This window comes from Moschus berezovskii, chromosome 10, assembly GCF_049115385.1.
Source record: "Moschus berezovskii isolate FMDL1 chromosome 10, NW_MosBer_1.0, whole genome shotgun sequence".
Classification (NCBI taxonomy): Eukaryota; Metazoa; Chordata; class Mammalia; order Artiodactyla; family Moschidae; genus Moschus; species Moschus berezovskii.
The window spans coordinates 62,980,126-63,000,199 of record NC_142469.1 but is presented as its reverse complement, the minus strand read 5'-3'; the positions used below and the strand labels follow the sequence as shown (position 1 = coordinate 63,000,199).

The 20,074-nt window shown below is 36.0% G+C and overlaps 1 protein-coding gene across 3 annotated transcripts in view; it reads right to left on the bottom strand.

The window, feature by feature from the left end:
• Positions 1-19,783, bottom strand: part of EPHA7 (EPH receptor A7) — a 219,254-nt gene extending 199,471 nt beyond the window's left edge. For all 3 annotated transcript variants that reach the window (XM_055433213.2, XM_055433215.2, XM_088840708.1), the window contains exons 1-3: positions 19,490-19,783; positions 15,074-15,138; positions 10,776-11,445 (exon numbers count right to left, since the gene is read on the bottom strand). In XM_055433213.2, coding sequence (XP_055289188.2) covers positions 10,776-11,445; positions 15,074-15,138; positions 19,490-19,586 — 832 coding nt within the window. In that variant the 5' untranslated portion in view covers positions 19,587-19,783. The remainder of the gene's footprint in view (positions 1-10,775; positions 11,446-15,073; positions 15,139-19,489) is intronic.
• Between the last annotated feature and the right edge of the window lie 291 nt (positions 19,784-20,074).

Sequence of the window (20,074 nt, the reverse complement as noted above, 5' to 3'; positions counted from 1 at the left end):
ATATATGAAACACATTAATTGCAAAAATCCTCCTTCTTAGGATCTTGTAAAATACTACCAGATTTGGTAAATCTGGTAAAATACTTACTTAATACTATGAATTAAGTAAGTTTAAAAAAAAGTGAAATTTATTTTCACTCACAGTAGAGGAAATACAATCTACTTGAAAATAAAGAAGCAAAAATTTGTTTATAAATTGCTTTGTGAAGCAAAATTTAAAGACATTACTGAGGTAGCTTTTCTTTACTTTGTTTTTTCTTTTTAAAATATGCAGTAATCCAAGAATAGACTATATGAGTATTCAGCTACTTTGTCATCTGAGATTTCCACGAAGAAAAGAATCTTAACTATTCAGTACTTATAAATTAAGAGATTAGTGCACGGCAATTCAGAAATCTAAAAATGGGTCAAAGAGAACAATAATCTTATTTTTTTTGTTCTAATATGTTCACTTGCATGTTTTCTTCATGGTAGGGGACGAGGTGGGCAATGTTTCTGTCTATGTGTGTATATGTATATATGTATTGTGTGTTTGTGATATTGAATTGGAAAGAAGACTGGAAACAGTTAACTTCTGATTTTACCTTGAGACCTGTCATAAATAAACTGTTAAAACTATAAGTGAGGTTTTTAGTTGTCCCATTTATTACAATCCTCTCAAAAAAAAAAAAAAACTTCAATTTATCTTTGATAAATCTTTAAGGTACACTCAGCTTTCAAGAATTTGTGATTCTAATTGTCTTGGAGGAGATTATACCCTCAAGGAGCACAAGAATGTCCACAGAACATTTGTGTGATAAAGAATTTATACATTTGAGTGGGTAAGATACATATCTCACATCTCTCTTCAAGGATAAAACTACTTTACAGCAAAATGTCAACTAAAATAAGAACACTATGTAGTATACTTTATTTCACCTTTTAAAAACAGAAGATATAAAGAAACATTTTTTGAAATCAAGTTTACTTAGATCACCTACTAGTTTAAATTAAGGTCATTAATTAATATCATTTAGGTAAGTTAATACCATTAAGTGTCATTGTCTATATGGGAACTGTTTAGCTAAAATAATAAACTATTATTAAAATAAACATATATATGCTTATATATATCATTGGAAAACAAAGATTAATGTAGTGAATTTATTAATAATCAATTTATTTTTCTCAGAAAAAAACTTTTATTATATCTAGTGATATTCACATCTTTACACGCCCACCCTTAATTTCTCTTTTAAAAGAACAATCTTCTTAAAAAGTATAACAGGTAATAGTAACATGACAAATTGTTAAGCAACTCTGATAAGTAACAAAGATAAGATACGTAAATTATGTGATCAATATTGTATTTTATTAATAAAAGCACTGCAATGTTAATACCCTTCCTTGGATCTAGGTTTTCTTTGAAAGGCTATTTCAGAGTTAATAGCTTCAGTGCAGGTCTGAGGCTGACACCAGCAGAGTTAAGAGGTTAAATGAGATGTTAACTAGATGACACATGAAACAAAAAATAAACCACAGTTATGGTCCTTTCAAAGCCTCTTCATTTTCTAATATATTGGAAGCAAGAGATAATTATCAACAGTAAATAATTTAAATGAATGAACTAAATTAAAAAATTCAAAATATATAATACATAAAACGGAACCATTAAAAATTTTCAAACTATAATGCCCCAAAGTGCATTTTCCCCTGTTTTCTATGTCACTGATTGACCCTAGACTAAACAAAGAACACTAAATAATAGACCTTCCTTACTTCTTAATAAGACCACAAAAGTTAAGAAGAATATTGTAAACTTATTTCAATTAATATATTATTCTGGGTTCCTGTGAAATGCTATTATTCCAGATTAATATATATCATGTGTACACACAGACTTGGACTTCCCTGTTGGCTCAGTGGTAAGGAATCTGCCTGCCGATGCAGGAGCTGTGAGTTTGATCACAGGTTCAGGAAGATCTGTGAAGAAGGAAAAGGCAACCCACTCCAGTATTCTTGCCTCGGAAATCCCACAAAAGAGCTGGACACACCTTGGCAACTAAACAAAAACACACAGATTCTAAACTTTTAATGAGGCTGACAATATAGGCAGAAAACAAAAACTAACGACTTTATCTCATTAATCTGACCTAAATTTAAGGGTGGATTGTTTTTGTTACTGGATTTGTTGCCAATCCTCATATTACATGTGAATGTACTCTTCTACTTCCCACATATTATTCCTATATGAATTAACAAGTATTAGTATTAGTCACATAAGTGACTGTCCTAGTGAAGACATGCTTTCATAAAAATGAATTTGTGTGATATTTTGCATATGATAAGATAAATTAACTCTGAGGAAAATTTGGACAAAAGGATTGTCTGAAGTTTTCCTCTCTGAATCCTGCATCAGATTTTTATGCTCATAAAGAAAAATAGTAAATATATGGCTGGGCTAAATCTATCCCATTAAAATAATAGCATTATTTGCACAAAATAACTATATTATACATAATATTATTATGAATAAAATCTATTGTAGATTAGTGTTAATTATAGAAAACAACTCAAGGTTCAATAAAAAAAACCAAACTAATTGCAACATTTTAAGGTATTGATGATTTAAATTTAACATTAGCTTCTAGAAACTGATGCCAATTTAAACTTCCACTAGAAATATAAAGGGGTGTAAAAAGATAGGATAATTAGAAATCATCTGATATCATATACTGAGCTTCTAAATCATATGAAGTTAAATTGCATATATTAATTTCATATTTCTTTCCTCTTTGATTAATTTTCCTCACTTTCATCTGATCTTCTTTCTCTCTGTCCTTTATTTTTTGAATAGTTATCATTTCAGTGAACTGTGGGTACATACAAAGATGACTAGAGATGAGTAAAAAACTATAATTTTAAATGAAGTCTACAGTGCTCTATAAGTAAATTGTACTATGATTCTTATTAAGTATCACAATGATCCTTCTCCATATTTTTAAAGAAATTATGAGCAAATATTTCTGCAAAGGACAGAAGAAACTGATTAACAGTAGTTGCTCCTGGGAAAAGTAATATTTTGGGACTGGAGCACACATGGATGGCACTTGTTCCAGATCTTGCAAATTACCTATTCAAAAAGCCTTTTAAAAAAGTACTACAAGGTTCTGAAAATTAATAATTTTAAGACGAACACAAAAATTATAATATAGTTATAACTCAAATAGCAGAAATACATTTGGACATGAAACTGAATGTATGTTAACTTCCAATATATAGAGTGCAATGTTAGTTTAGGAATTGACTTCTTGTGTTTTGTTTCTTTGCATTATTTTTCATTTCTTTTACAAATCAAGATAATATTTACAATATATAATTTGGAAGAAAACCAATATAATCTTAAAATAAACGCCACTTTGCCATGTAAGATAAACTTCAAGATCTTCTTATTTTGGAAAATCTATCAGTCTCTTTTCTTAAGATATAGATAGTATGTTAGTAAAAAGGGAGAAATGGCTTTCCTTTCATTAAAAGAGGAAGATGGAGAAGTTAAAAACATAAAGACAATGGACAAATAGAAAATAGCAATATGACAATGAATACATATAAGTAGTTACATTATCCTCATAGAAATAAATTCCTCATGTCTGGAGCAGGTTCCTGTTCCTGTTTGCTTATCCTCAGCATGTCAACTTGCTATATGCTATGAGCAAAATGAAATAAGAATATATTTGCCTTTGGAGTAGGTAGCATATTTACCAAATTTCTCAGTCTTTAAGAAATATGATAAATATTTACTGGAAAATCTGGGTGGTGCAATGAACTGTGCCAGCTACTGTGAAATATAGGTAAAATTTGTAAAAGGAAATTACAATGATAAAAATCAGACCATATATGATGATCTCCAGAGGGAAAGGGCAAAGCACTTGTAGGAATCTACAAAGTAGGATCATCTAACAAGGTATAAGTGTCATTTAATTTGAAATTGTAAGGAAAGGCATAATTTCAACAGTCTGATATAGGGTAGGTGGCACTGTGGGGTAGAAAAAAGGCAAGGTAAAAACCAGGGAAGTACAGCCAGTGTCTAACATCAGAATTTGGAAGAGAGGTTGCTGAAGAAGCCGGGGATATGTGAGATTAAGATACAACAGGTAATTGTGAGAGGTTATGATGGTTTGTTTGCATTTCTGTTTACTGGGGACCAAATGTTAAGTGATAGGGCATCATAAAAACATCTACAGATGTCTTCAGGTAGGACAAGAGACCAGTATCAAGCAGATGGAACAGGGCTCTCAAGGATGATAAATTATGCAACTGAAAGTTAGAAAAGAATAAAATGCCACTATAAAAAAATGGGGAATTTTTATTGGTTATTAGAAACCTGAAGCTTTCTGAGTAATACTGTAACAATGTCTTTGTCACATTTTACAAAGCACATTCTTACCATTCCATAAAAGAAGAACTGGAATAGAAAATGGCAAAGCAGATGAAATATTTAAAATGCTTGGGAAAGACAGAGATACAAGTATTTTGAAATTATTATAAATTGAAGAAAATTTATATCACCTTTTAAGACATCCTGAAAGAAATCTTATCTTTAAAAAATTTTTTTCTGATAGATTAATGCTCATCTATAAAAATGTGACACACTGTATTAGTTATGGGCAGGGATTCTGGAGTCAGATTACCTTGATTAAATGGCAGTTGGCCAATCTATGTGCTGTGTGATTTTAGGTAATTAACCCACCCCTCTCTGTGCTCTGGTTTTCTTACATAAAAATGTGTATACATATCATTTATGTAAATCTTAGTTAATGTACAGAATGTATAACTTTTACATTTTAGATACTTCTAAGTATGTTTTTATCCTTTAAACTAGGTAACAAAAGTACCTACCCACCAGATTGAGTTAGGAATGCCTCTCTATAAGTCTAAATGAATTAATAAAAACAAACACTTAAAACAGCTCTTGCCATCTTTTTATAATTTAAAAACCAACAAAATCTATGACCTGTATTTACTGAATGCCTTTTGGTGAATCTCCCCTCTTTTAAATCATTTAAACTACACCTGCCATTTACCACTGTTCTATTGCCTGAGCGATTTTATACAGATGTTAACTTAATTTAAAAACCCATATTTTGGAGATACATTTCAAGTTGTGTTTGAATAAGCTACCAGGTTACATTGCTAAAAAATTTTAATCTTAGATACTTTAAAAACACAGAGAAAAAAGATCACCCACCATTTCACCAGTCTGACACATTCACTGTGTTATTTATGTTCTTATCTATTCTTTTCCATATGTGTATTTTTCATAATTATAAATATAAGTATATACAACATATTTTTCTTTGTTTTACATTTAAAATTATTAATAAATGACTTAAAATTCCTACATCACACTGCTGATACTTTAAGTTCAATCAAGATGATGCACTTAACTTTGGACAATTAGATTATTTTTAATATTTTAAATTATAAACAAGGCTGGTGGGAAAAAAGGTTATATAAAAAGTTCTTTCCTTCCATTGATATATCTTCCTCAGCAAATGACCAGGAATGAGATTACTGACCTAAAGGATATTTAACTATCTGTGTCTTTGGAAACTTATGTTCATTTACCCAGTGCCATAAAGTCTTTGGGCTTTCCTGGTGGCTCAGAGGTTTAAAGGGTCTGCCGCCAATGCGGGAGACCCGGGTTCGATCCCTGGGTCGGGAAGATTCCCCTGGAGAAGGAAATGGTAACCCACTCCAGTATTCTTGCCTGAAGAATCCCAGGGACGGAGAAGCCTGGTAGGCTACAGTCCACGGGTCGCAAAGAGTCGGACACGACTGAGCGACTGAACGGATAAAGTCTTTACTTAGACAACTCCTTGTTGCATTATTAATAATGAGACAACAGCAAGCATTCACTGATTATTTGCTATGTCCCAGATACTATTCTTAGGGTTTCTACACGCATTATTTCATTCACTTCTGGCAAGAATTCTATGGAAACAGGTACTATTTTTATTAGCACCATTTTATACTTAAGGAAACTAAAGCTTAGAAGATTGTCCTAGTTTTTGCACCTGGTATGATGTTGAGCCAGAATTTAAAAGCTATGACTCCAGCATCTGAGCTATTAACTCTGTAGTGTACCTTATATTTCTTTTTATATACTATAAATATTATAAATCATAAAGAGATATTTCTTACTGTCAAATGTAAATGTCAAAGTAATGGTACAAAGTGCAACTTTTCTATGGAAAAACACAGCTTTTAAAATCAACAACCAGATTTTAACTATTATTAATGCCATTAAATTGAATGTGTTTTAATTAATGAAATTTTAATTCTTGAAGTAACATATAACATTTGTTCTATGTCCATAAGTTATAAGTTAGTAAAATAATGATATATAGAAAATATTAAGAAGCAACTCTTAGAGAAATCCTTTATAATAAAAACTAGAAAACCTATGATTATTTGAATTCTCCTTTATATGAAATCATCAAAAAATTATTAAATCTTCATTTTAATTCAGGAAATTAAAATTACGCAATATAAATAATGCAAGTAGCTCACATCTCTATGTTCCAATGTATGTGCATGTAAACTGCATCACATCCTTGGATTTTTTACAGTTAGGTTGACCATATATTTTATTATCCAAATCATAACATTTTTAAAAGAAAAAAGACACAGTGTATAAAGTAAAACAATTATTTCAGAAGACTAGGTTTATGGTCACCCTACCTAGAATAAAATTTCATTACTTCTTCAGTAACTAAAATTCATTGGTTGAAGTTCGGTATAAATTTTAGGAAGCGTTGTGATGTAGTAGGGGATAAAAAAGACTTGATAAACAGGATCCTGGATTCTCAGCCAATTTTGTTATTTATTAATATCCCTAAACTTCAGTTTCTTCCTAAATTGAAAGAGAAAAAAAATACTTTCTACCTCTTAGCAGTGTGATAAGGATTAAATGAGAAAAATGACCATGATTTTTCAGTGTGAGCTGCAAATTACTTATACAAATTCAAGTTATAATAACAAGTTCCACACTTTGAGAATACTTTTTAATGAAATAAAATTGTAGAAAACTTCTAAAAATTTCAAGCTATGTTTCAGAATACAATTTTACTAGTCTTCAAGAAATATTTGTATATGTAAAATAAAATCTGCTCTCATTTTTTAAATTAATATACTTCCATCTAAATATACTGGCTAGTTTACATAGAAGTTGTGATGGAACTGATATGCTAAATATTTTCAAAAGGACTTTTTGATAACATGCTATCTAGAATTATATTTTTAAATGAGTGTAAAGATATTTTCATAAAAATACTGCATAAAAATATTAGAAGTTCTCCATATATTAGTAGATTTGAGAAACGTGGTTTTCAAAATTGAATTATGTTTTCCAAAATCACAAAGAAATAAAAGCTTTTACATCAACTGATGAAAACTGTGATCAGTTTTCATAATTGTCCATATTTCAAACTACACTTTTAACACACATCACAATAGGCTGCCATTCTAGAAAATGCCCAGATAAACTTGCCTTTAAGTGACTAACTACTGTTATTTGGCTAGGGACTCACTACCATCTCTCCCAAACTCTTTAGTTTTCCTCAATATGGGCTGAAATTTGTTTTCAAACTCTTAACAGGATCACTGAAAGGAAACAGGAGAAATACTTAAAAAGGCAGGCCTGGATTGATTCCAGAGGCAAGTACTCTCACAGCAATGCGTTGGAATTATGCCAAGGAGGGAAATGTTTTTGCAAATGAACATAGTGCCATGGTTAAGTATAAGGTATTTAATTCCTTTGTCAACAACACTAAGGTTAAAAATTAAGAAAGTTACGTGGTAGACAATTAAAACAGTGCACACATCCTCTTTCGGTTGAGCCATAAGTAGGCATCTTGAGTCCTTGAATCACATGTCTTTAATGAACTCTCACTACTAATACCTAATTTCACCTATTCCAATGCAGAATAAATGCAGATGACAGTGAACTAATTTTACTTTATTTTTAAGCACCTTGGCACAGTTTGCAGGCGACAATTTGGTACTCAAATGTGGTTCCAATTCTTGAAATCAAAATAAATGAATGTAAATAATCTTAATAGTACCACATTTAATGAGATGATTTTCATCATTTTGAAGAAACCGGAGACTTCACGGTAAATACATCTCTTCACTGCATTTAAAGACTGCTTTTCATACTAAAATTCTATACTTAGAAGTACAGAAGTCAAACAGTTCCTGGTTGATTTTCTTAACAAGTAAATGTAGATATCATTTGAGTTAAATTACACAAAATAAAACAAAAAAGAATATAATTTGCTTTAAAATTCTTTAAACCTTAAAAGATCTTTAATGTTATTTCCCAGTTTCTTTCTAGACAAATTTAATTGTGTGCTTTTATATGAATTTTTATGTGTTCCATTTTTAATTGTGCAAACATTTTAAATTCCAATTTCACATCAATCAAAATCTGCATACTACTGAAACCGGCTGCTTTCACAGCTGAAGTGTAACAGTGTGTCATTAAAATGTTCTTATAATAGTTATTGTTGAATCCTCCATCATTTTCAAGTACCTGTTGTTAATCTCAAGTCAATAAGAACATTCCATTTCATTGAATTGATGAATTCACTAAGAATATTTCTATACTTACCCAGTGGAATAGCATTCTGCCTATTAGTAGTGATAAATCTCCATCAGTTTTTGATTTCCATACATATGAACCTGCAGGATGTTCTACTCAATAAGAAATACTACTAGAGAGGGAAAGGGAAAGATGACAGTGGGTAGACAGGTTTGACTCCTTCACGGAATGGCCAAGGAGGCTGCTAAACTGGTCTAGGGGATGGGAATACATCATCTCTGTTTAGCTCAGAGCTCACTTTACAATGTCAGCTATGGCAGGAATGATAATTGAGTGCTGGGTCAGAGGCATTTTATATGCTAGCGACCATTCACATGAAGTATTTAACACTTCAATCAGGACAGAAAAAATATATTTACTCAGTTATTCCATCTAAATAATGCATTGAGTAGAAATATAACACAAGCCACATATGCAATTTTTACATTTTTAGTAGCCACATTAAAAAAGAGTAAAAGGAAACAATTGAAATACTTTTAAAGTTATATTGTATTTAACCCAACATTTCTAATGTATGAGTTTTTCAACATCAAAGTAACATGAAATATTACTGATGTTTGCCACATCTTTTTTTTTGTACCAAATCTTTGAAATTCAGAGTGTAAGTCATACTTACAGTATATCTTAACTTAGAATCATCATTTTTTAGAACCTCATATTCACATGTGGCCACCGGCTAGCTTCCTAGACAGCACAGATCTAAATATTTGCTAATTTCTTGAAACATTCTACGAAAATGAGAATTTTATAGGAAAGTAATTTGATTTACATATCAAACTACTAGAACCAAGGCATTTAAGTTCAGCAATGAAACAGTAATACTTGCTATGATTCTTCTTCCTTTCTGATGGAAGCCAGAGCAATACTGTCGCTAAAAGTCTAGGCTCTGGAATCAGAACATTCTGAGTTTGAATCTAAGCTAGGACAATTACTTACTAAAGTAATTGCAAGCAGTCTTTTAACCGTGACAGTCTCATTTTTATTTTTTCTGTAAAATAGAGGTGATAATGTTATCTATCTCATTAAATGAACTCTTTTGTGTAAAGCACACGGAAGAGTATCTGCACGTGGTAAATTAGCAAAAAACATTTAGTTACAATAACTATTTTTCACTACAATTCCCTCTAAATTACCTGGGAAGTACGAATATTAAAATTATACAGCTGCCTTAGGGGTACAAAGAGTATATAAAAGTTATTTTGGGTAATGTATTATGTTTTCTAATTTATAAATTAGAGACATAATTAATATAACCTGATTATATTTTCAGGATATTCACAAACAGAAAAATATCTATTAATTCTGAATATCACTGGACATAGTTTTAAATAGAAAAACACTGGCCAATTATTATGACTACATAAAGCTATGTAAGAGAAAATTCAGTTTTATTAGACAAAAGGAAAGGTTCACAAATTCATATGCTATTATTATTTCAAAACAGAAAATGTCCAGCTGATATATTCTGATAACTAAAACTACTTTGGCCCACTTCCACAAAAATGCAGTCTACCTAAAACTTGACTTATCAGAGGAACACTCCTTTTATTGTTTAGTCCAGGAAAGAAATACAGCTTTGGCAGAAGCAACCTCAGAGATTTAGCAAGTGAAATCTGATGATTTTTGCATAGAAGTTTTAGTACTTATAAAAAATAATTCTAAGTTTGTAACTCTATTTGTATGTATCTTCTCTGTTAGAAGAACTCTTGTTAGCAGCCCCCTTAATGCCCTTTTCCTCCTACCCATGAGTCCAGACAATATGCGTTTCAAAACAAGAGGAATCACACATCATTCAATCCTGATTAATGTTACCTCACTCTGCCCAGTCTTCTTTCTTAAATCTCATAGCCCAAAGTACAACTGTTGTCTTCCATGTCAAGCACAGGGTTAGTTAAATCTTAGTAAGAAATACGATTATCATCAATATTTACTGTAATACCTATTGCACACTTAGTGCAGAAATCACTGTGGCATCATCAAGAAGTTCAATAGTGACTTTGCTTAAAATCCACCAAATCAGACTGCTGATACAAGCTGACTCACCTGTTCAAATAATCATTATTACTTGAAATCTTTGACACTGAAACAGAAAAAAGTGCAAAGAGAAATTTTAATAGCACACATTACTTACGTTCACAAGTGTCCCCTTTCTGCTGGAAGCCTGCTTTGCAGATACATTTTCCAATGGGCACTAACCATTCTCCTTCTGCGCTGCAGTGCATCCTGGGAGAGTTTTCTGCTTCTTCCTCTGCACTGCTGACACATGTCCCTCGGACCTCGACTAAAGAGGAAAATTCTGAACCAGTCACTGTATCTGGAAAGATAGCTAAGTTCTCAATAATGGACCAGCACTTCTTGTAGTACACTTTGACCGAAACCAAAGCTATGCAAGCCCCTACATCCTGAAAGGCAAGATAGAATCCCTTTTTGGACAAAGGTCCAATCTCTCTCACCTCAGTGTTAAGCTTCATCTTTCTTTCACCAAGGTCACCTTGGGTAAAACTTTCATCTGCAGCAATGGTGTCTATTTTGACATAGAGATTTTCTCTTATATTCCTGCCAGTGTCGTAGTCTGTTTCATAATAGTACAAATTAAAGGTTTCCTTGCAAGTTCCCAGGACTCCAGGAAGACTGTTACAATCCCTCAGGGTGAATTTCAATTCTACAAAAATCCTTTGTGCATTGCCTTTCGAAATCCAGTTAGTCCGCAGCCAGTTGTTTTGGTTGGGCTCCATGACCTGGCAAACCTGGTATGTTCGGATTGGGGTATAGTTCTCGTCCAAACCACTAATTTCTTCCCACTGTAAAATTTAGAAAAGGTCATCAGTCATTCATCAAATAATAACATTAGGGTTTTGCAAGTGCCTGAGGACTCTTTAGTGTGGCACAAATGCATCTTTGAAAGAGTGAGGTGAACTCTTACGGTGGCAAACAATGTAACCTTTAGAATGACTCTCTGTTCAGCTTCATCCTGGTGGCAGAGCATCATTTAGGTTGCTTATATTGTTTATGCATACAATAAATCTTTCATTTTGCTTAGTATCTGTGTGCTGGTGTATTAGTGTTGCTTTTCACGTGTTTGCTTATGCCAACGACTCCACTGAGCTTATGATTTTTATAGACTAAAGCACATAACAAAATGACTTAAATTATCATTTAATGCATATACATACAGCTACATGGCAGAATTTCTGATCACTCCGTTGACATTTTAAGTGTTGATGTTATATTTAAATTAAGAGAGTACCTAAAAACACAGGGAAGAAAATGCTAAGAGTACTTTGAAATGCAAGAGCATTTCACAACATGTTGATATTCATAATGGGGAATCTTTCACAATCTTTACAAAATGAGATATAAAGGAGTAACGTTTTATAGAGCTATTTATTTATTGCAGTGTTGCATATAATATTGTCCATAATGCCACATAACTATAAATAGTTATAAAAGTATGATTCAACAGACAATAAAATGTCCATGGCAAACCAGCACATTGAATCACATTTAGGTAATAAGCTTTCTGACAGGAAAAATATCAGATGTTTAAAAATGCCCATTCATATGTGATATAATATATACTACAGCAAACTCATTTATTTTCACAAAAAAGGAGAATAATAAGCTCAGTCGAATTTATAACAATTTAAAGATTATTAAACCTTTCTAAATATTATTTATATTGCTCATTGGTTAATAAATTCATTTCACCTAAAAGCCTAAGGCAATTGTTGTTTATGTCCTTTCTTACCATTATTACAAAATTTCCAACTTTGTATTTATGATACCTTAATAGTGAAATTGTCACCTACTTGTATTCATTTCCCTAATAGGAAATGCCAAATATAAAATTCTGTTAGTCTTCTAATCGAAAGTCACATAGCATGCAATATTTAAACTACTGCTTCAACAAAAGCAAATGGGAAAAAAATAAGCATGTGGTAATGAGTTTTATTTGTAAAACTTGATCAGAAACATCAATTTCCTTAAATATTCTGTAAAATACTAATATCTACTTTTAAAAGTAGCTCTGAGAAAACTAACAAGACAAAGTTGCAATACCCTGAAATTCAGAAATTTCTTGTGATGACATATATTTGCTACAATTTTATTATACACACCATCAAAAGTCCTCAAATGTAGCAAACAGCCCATTATCATGTTCAGGTTTTTACTCAACACAACTTAAGTTCGTGACTAGTTAATGGAGTGCATAGTTTTCCATTTTAGTTAGCTGCTTATAATCTTTTTGAATGGCTCTTAGCCAAATATAACCAAATTCATCCATTTGGATGAGCAGATTTTAGCCTCTTAATTAGGTTGAAATTATTAAAAGAAGTGAAACTAGTAATAGCATCTACCAAAAAGTGAAAAGCTCCAAGGATAAATGTGCTCTTTTTAAAAATTCCCTAGTTAGAAGAAGCCAAGGCTAATTATTAGGAGGGAATACATCTGAAGAACTCTTTTCTAGCTCTAAGAACAATTATATTATTTTGTTCAATGTATGAAAAATCAATTTTACTACCAACGAAACTCAGTTAACTTTTAATGCTTACTTAAAAATTGACTCCTGAAGGGAAACTTTAAGATGGATTGAGACAAAATTAATGCATTTAATGCAACTTTAGGTTTATTATCTTACTTTCTAAGAAACTGCAGTGATTTCTACACTGGGAAAGAAGTCTTAGTTTGGCTAGTGTGCTTTTATAGTATGCTTATAAAGTTATTTCTAGACACTTATATCTTAATAACATTTTATTTCCAGTTAGATATTTAACCAGGATGACAGAGAATGAGATGGCTGGATGGAATCACCGACTCTGTGGACATGAATTTGAGTGAACTCCGGGAGTTGGTGATGGACAGGGAGGCCTGGCATGCTGTGATTCATGGGGTCGCGGAGACTGAACTGAACTGAAGCCAACCCATTTTATACATGGAATATACTGTCAATCATCATTGTCTAATATTATCTGCTGATTCGTAAGATATGTAGGGTCAAGTTCACTCAAGATACTTTGCACTGATAAAATGTCCATTTCAGTCCAAGATAACACAGAAAGTCATGGTTTATCATTTTATGGATTGCATGGATGAAATATTAGAAACATATATCAGTTTACTTCTCCTTACGAGATAAAACCATCCTCTATCTCTGTTTTAACTGATGAAGGGTGGAAAATGGGCCACATCTATCATTGGCAAGAAAGGTGCTCCATTTTTTTGTGAATTTCTTTTTACAATGTGTATTATTTTACTCACGGAAACCATTCAACTTTCAAGGTTAAGTATGACATTCATACTTCAAACTCAGCCTACTTTTTAATCTGTAAAATACTTGTCATTTTTTCATAGTTCTTTCTGACCAATACAGATAACTGTAATATGATCTTAAGCATCTCAAATATTCATTTTAAAAACCTAATCTACTTTAAACGGATTTGCATTGTTCACATGTTACATTTTTAAACTAACTTCCAGCTTATGACATGTCCATTTCATGATGTTCTTATACTCAAAAATCTCTTTCAGACTTTCATTCTTTGCAAACTTTTTATATCCTCACTATACTTAATGCTCTTTGACTCCAAACTTTTCATTGTACCAAAGATTAACTTAAGTAACAATGGGGGTTACAATTCCCTTTCTTGGAGCCTTTTTACTTAGTAAGGGATGAAATACGTACCCTCTTTCACAATTAAAATAATACCCAAAGACATTGACATTGAACTAAATTTAAGTAAGTAATGTATCTTTCTGGATACATGAAACTTAACAGAATTATTTTAGAATCTATTTATATATTTTCATAAAATTTTATTGGACAGCTTTCACTCATTTATTGTAACAGATTTTTACTCTGATATGTGCTTGCTCTGCCATCACTTCTGATTAATAAGAACAGGTAGCACATAGTACAAATTTTGGAGAATCCAAATCATATTTCATAGCAAATTTTATGTTATAATGTTGAGCATATTAGTTATCCTTTCAAGTATATTTTGAATAATGCTAAAACGTTTTTCAAAAGAGGAAAACAGATTACTTACTGTTTTTAAAGAACTACACACAACCTACCTGGTGATTATACTAAAGAAGTATAAAGTAACTAAAGAGGTTTGAGTTAATGAAAGGCATATTCTCTGTAATTAATTAACATTTATAGCCTGGAAACTGACATATGGTCCCACTCACAGAACTCAAAAGATTAGGGTTAAAGAGGTTTTTTCTTTAAATCCATTTTTCAGAGTTTCTAAGTATACCATCTCTACTCCAAGAATTCAATGTCTCATTATAAACCGAACAAAATATTGAACAAAATATGTGAAAATAAATGTGAAGAATCTGAATAACTCCACTGGAGAAGGGAAAGAGGTTTTATTTCTTACTTTAAAAAATAAAGGTTGGTATTTTAGGAGGAGAAGCACTTACCCCATTGGGTGGAGAGGAAATCCATTCCAACTCTGTTTGTTGTGCTTTAGAATCCAGCAGTAGTACTGAAAAATAAAGTTGCATTTCTAAATGTTAGATGAAAAGTGAAAATATGTTTGTAAAAGTTATTAAAGTCAACCTAATTTTTAAAACAATTATCACTTTATGATTTAAAATATATAAAGTTATTTACATTAGAGAATGATGAAATATAGACCCACCTGACAAAAATATTCCACTTTCTTAAGGGAAGAAAGATATTGAAAAACCAACTTACATTTTTTTAATTGAAATATTAAAATTAATTAAAAACTCAAAAGCATGAAAGCAAAAGTAAAAAAATGATATGTGATGCATACTGATTCTGTAGTAATTGTATATTATAAAGAATTTTGTAAACCACTGAGTGCTCTAAACTTTGTCAAATAAAATAGCATTAACATAATAAAGCATAATTCCATATTACTCCTCAGTCACTGACTTGTACTATTCTTCAAAAAGTATTTCCTAGTACCTTTTGAGAATTGGAGTTTATTTTTTTTAACTTTCCACACACAATGTCTTCTCTTAAGCCAAAATGAATATAATTAAAAATCATATTAAGCAGTGTTATTATGAGAAAAATAAATTGCCTATCACTTACAAGATACATTTCTGGGTTATTCAAACATCTGTTTTTAATATTTCTACTTTTTAAATTTATAAATATTTCAAAGCATTAGCTAATTCTCAAAATGGGATATTCAAACTTAGACTTGACTTTTAAAAACAGTTGTATTCTGCTTTTACGCCACCATAAGTAAATGCAATTAATATTTATATAAATGTAATAAATGCTCCTGATGCATTTACAATACAATATAATGTAAGATAATACATTCAAATGTCACACATTAACATATACCATATTTCCAATTTGATATATTTTACTGCTTTTTAGGACAATTAATCTCCTAAAGGATTCTCTCTTTGCTCAAACTAGTTTCAGAGTTATAAGTTTGTATTCTTCAAAAATATTTCCATGATTCCATAGCATTTTAACAAATGAATCAATCTGTCCAGAAATAATGGTGAATATATTTTCAGGCATGTAAATATGCTTGCCATCAACCTCAACAAAATGTTAAAATTTGAACTTAAATACACGCTTAAATAAACTTTTCAATAACTATTAATAGAGTAAAACACTGTGGTGTTAAAGGTAATGAAAATTTTTACTCTAAGAAAAGAGAGAAACAGTTGATAATGTGTTCAACCCCTTCACACTAGTCAAGGTTATTCCCTGTAACTAAAAATAGATACACAAATACTTTTTTCCCAAAATGTTTTATACTTAAGTCTCTCAGGGAGACCATGATAGCACGCACCCTTTCAAATAATAATTGTAAAAGCCACACTTTAAAAATACTAAGTTGTACTTCGAACTAGGAACATCAATAAATGCTTGAACTACTTAATTTATAGGAAATGATTTTTCAAGTTTATTTTGCTTTTGTCCTCAACATGTACAAACAATGTGGGTTCCATGTACTTTTCTTTAGAGATTATTTATTTTATTATTATTTCCGTCTTTCGTAGTGACAAGTGATTTTCAAACCCAGGAGACTTTCTTGGGTCATTTTTGAAGGTGAAATAAGCACAGTGATGATTTACTGCTTTTCCGTTACCTCTCGGCACAGCCTGGGGTGAGAGCCAGGGACCCAGGTGGGGCGGTGATGGCAAACAGAGTGAAACAAATGAACAAATAAAAACAAAAGGGAAACCGGCCCCTGAGCATTTAACTAGCTCGTAAAGATTCAGCCAGTCTCCTTTCCGCTGTCTGCTCTCTGGACCAGCCGGTAACTGCGCGCTTTTGCCTTCCCGCTCGGAGCACCAGCCGGTCTTCCCGCCCGCGGAGGCGTAGCCTGGCGGTCAGTGGGGACCGCGGCACGCGGTCCGCGGTTCCGGGACTCCGAGCCCTCGCCGCGCGGGCTGGGGTTGGGGATGCGGGGGGTGCGGGTGAGGAGCGAGATGCCGGGCGCGCCGGTGGAGCCGGCACCCGGCCGCGCGGGCAGCGCGAGAGCCGGGGCGGGGCCGTCGGCGGGGCGGGGCGGGGGCTGCCATACGGGCGCGCCAGCCGCGCGGAGCATCCATTACGCCTCCGCCAGACCTGGGCGCTCCGGGGAACTGGTGGCGCCCTAGCTCCAGAGGGAGCCGGGAGGAGGAGAGAGGCTATCGGGAAGCGTCTCCTCAGAGGGGGCCGCGGCAGCGGCGTTAATGGAGAGGAAACAGCGGCTGCACTTCGCCTCCAAGCGTTAGACTGACTTTTATGCGCGCTCCCAGTAGCGGGAACCGACCTCCCCGAGAGAACATGTGCTGGAAAAGTGGAGAAAGGAGGTCCCTCATCTTTCTCTAATCATTCCCATCCGCTCCAGAGAGCTAGGCACCTGCTCTTGGCGCTTCCTGGCGCTGGCCCCTGGGAGCCCCGGCGTCACCTCGGGGCTCGCTCGCTCCCAGAACGGCAGCCCTTGACCGCCGCGACACGCCGGGTGAGTCGCCACCTAGAAGCGGAGCGCCTTCGCCACCCCCGCCCACCTTTTAAACAGCTCACTTCTGCATGCAAAGAATTCGGCCTCCTAGAATCAGAATCCTCTCCACGTATTTCGCACCCAGAAGAAAAACGCGGGCGAGCAAGCCATTCTGACTGCAGGAACCTCTCCCCCTAGTGATGCAGTTATTTATAGCTCAAACTCCAGCCCCGGTCTGCGCTAGCTCTTGGCGCGGGGTTTCGCCCCGGCGGTGCAAACTTTTCCTCGGGTCCCGAGATTCCGAAGCAATCAATATAAGTTTGCCGGATTCAATGTCCCTATTCTCTGATGTCACGCGAGTAGAAATGTGGGTTTTGGTGTGTATGGCTGTGTGTTTCTAGCAGATGTGTGTTCATCTGCAAGAGCGAAACCGACAGCTGGAAGTTAAGGTTTGCTCTGAATGGGTTCAGCATCAACACAGGTTGCAGATGTGGAAACTGGGGTCAGAAGGTCAGGCTGGATCAAAGAGTAGGTCTTGGCGTTTGGTTGCGGGGGTGGGGGGAGAGGTTTGAGTGACCGAAGAAGGCCCCATGAAGAGAATCGTAAAAAGCAGCACTAGATCAGGAAGTTTTCAGACATAGATGAAGCAAGTACCGATGCCTATCAACTCCCGACCCCAAGACCTGTATCTGGTAACAGATTCCTCCACCTCCACACTTCAGGGACACGCAATTATTAGTATTCTGCTTTTCAATATCGGGAAATCAGCTTTAGACGTACAGCCTGCACGATACGGAGGGGGGTGGGTAGATTGTGACACTGCTCAGAAGACGTTTCCATTGACAGGATTTATTTTTCCCCAGCTCCAACTACAGGCACCGAAAGGTATTTTTACCTTCTGTCAATGGTTCAAAGGAGAAGACGAGAGGGAAAAGCCATATACAGACGTATCTAGCTGCCCCAAAGAATCTTGTTTTCATGAACCAGAACTAGCCCCTGGGGTCCATGTCTTTGGCCAGGTTCGATCACTCGTATTCCCTAACTGCAGAACTGTGGGGGCAGATGTTTGAGGACTTATGGTCGCCCAGGCGGCATCTTTTTATCAATTGCACAGTCCCAGCCCTCCCCTTGTCCCCCTTCTCTTGCCCCCGACTCCCACCGCCCGCCCCTGGCCGGGCTGAGCCCTCTGGGCTGCCACTGTCCCCGCGCCCGCCGGGACCTGCGCCGCGCGCGCTGAATGGAGATGTCTCCGGCCGGCGGGGCGAGGGGAGCGCGCCGTCCGCTGCTTCACCTCCGTGGCGTTATTGTTCCGCGCCGGCGTCCGAGCGCCAACCGCAGGCCCGCGCCTGCTCCTCCGACGCAGTGAGCACTTCATTAGTAACCCGAGCGTTCGGAGCTCACACAAGTCACGGCCCCTCAGGGAAGGCTCCAGCCGCTCGCCGGCGGGCTGGCCAGGGTTCTAAAGGCTGCACTTCCCGGTCTCCGACCAACTCTGGCCACAGCTTACTCCCAGTGAGACGAACGGCGAGAGGAGGAAGAGCAGAGGGCTAGAGGAAGAGATCTGACCTGCCCCGGGTCCGGGAGAACGAGCTCATCCGCGGTTCCCACACCCCCGAACCCCCGCCCCCCCCCACCTTCCTTTGATGCTCACGCCCTCTGGACAGTCTGCGCCAGAAATCCCACTCTCGTCGGGCGAATAGCCCTGGGCGCGGGGCTGCAGACTACTCAGAGAGCCCCGCTAGCCACCGGCCAGCCTGGAGCGGCCGGAGCGGTGAGGGGGAGGGGAGCCGGCGGAGGAGGGTCGCCGGGCGCCGGAGGCGCGGCCGGCAGCCCCGCGGACCAGCCGGCTCTTGCAGGTAGACAGCTAAATAAATAAGTCAGAACAAACTTTGCTTTCCAATCACCTTACCTTCCTTTGCAGCCTGCGCTTCTCCGGTGTGTGCCAAGTGGAGCAGCCAGATGTAGCATAAAATAATCCATGAAGGGTGTCGAGTTTGCAAAACCATGGTGCATGAGCAGGTTTTATCTTAGGTTTCAGTTGAGCCGTAGCTTTTTAAATGCTGTTTGCTCCGAAGTATATGGGCTTTTTATTTTTTATTGCGCTCCACGCATTGATTCCCCTTCTCGATCTCCGACTGGCTGCTCCACGTTTAGCTTTTTAAAAATTTTCCCCCCTCCTTTCGTTCACACTGTGTTTGCTGCCTGCAAGTCTCCGACTGCAGACCGGCCGCTTGCTCCACACTCCAATAATATCAATTAGGGGGGAGGGGGCGGGGCTCCGAGTCGAGAGCCTCCGCCACTCGGGTTGAGTGGCAGGCGTAGCCGGCCTCCCAGGCGGCGATTCCCAGGGCTTAGGGGCGGGTCCCACAGAAACGGCCGCCCCAACCTTGGGGGTTGGGTTAGGGGCGCGGGCCAATCGGCGGCAAGCGGAGTCAGGTTGCGGATCCAGGATTCCCTCCAGGTTCTGAGCTCTCGGCTGGCTCTGGATGCTCCG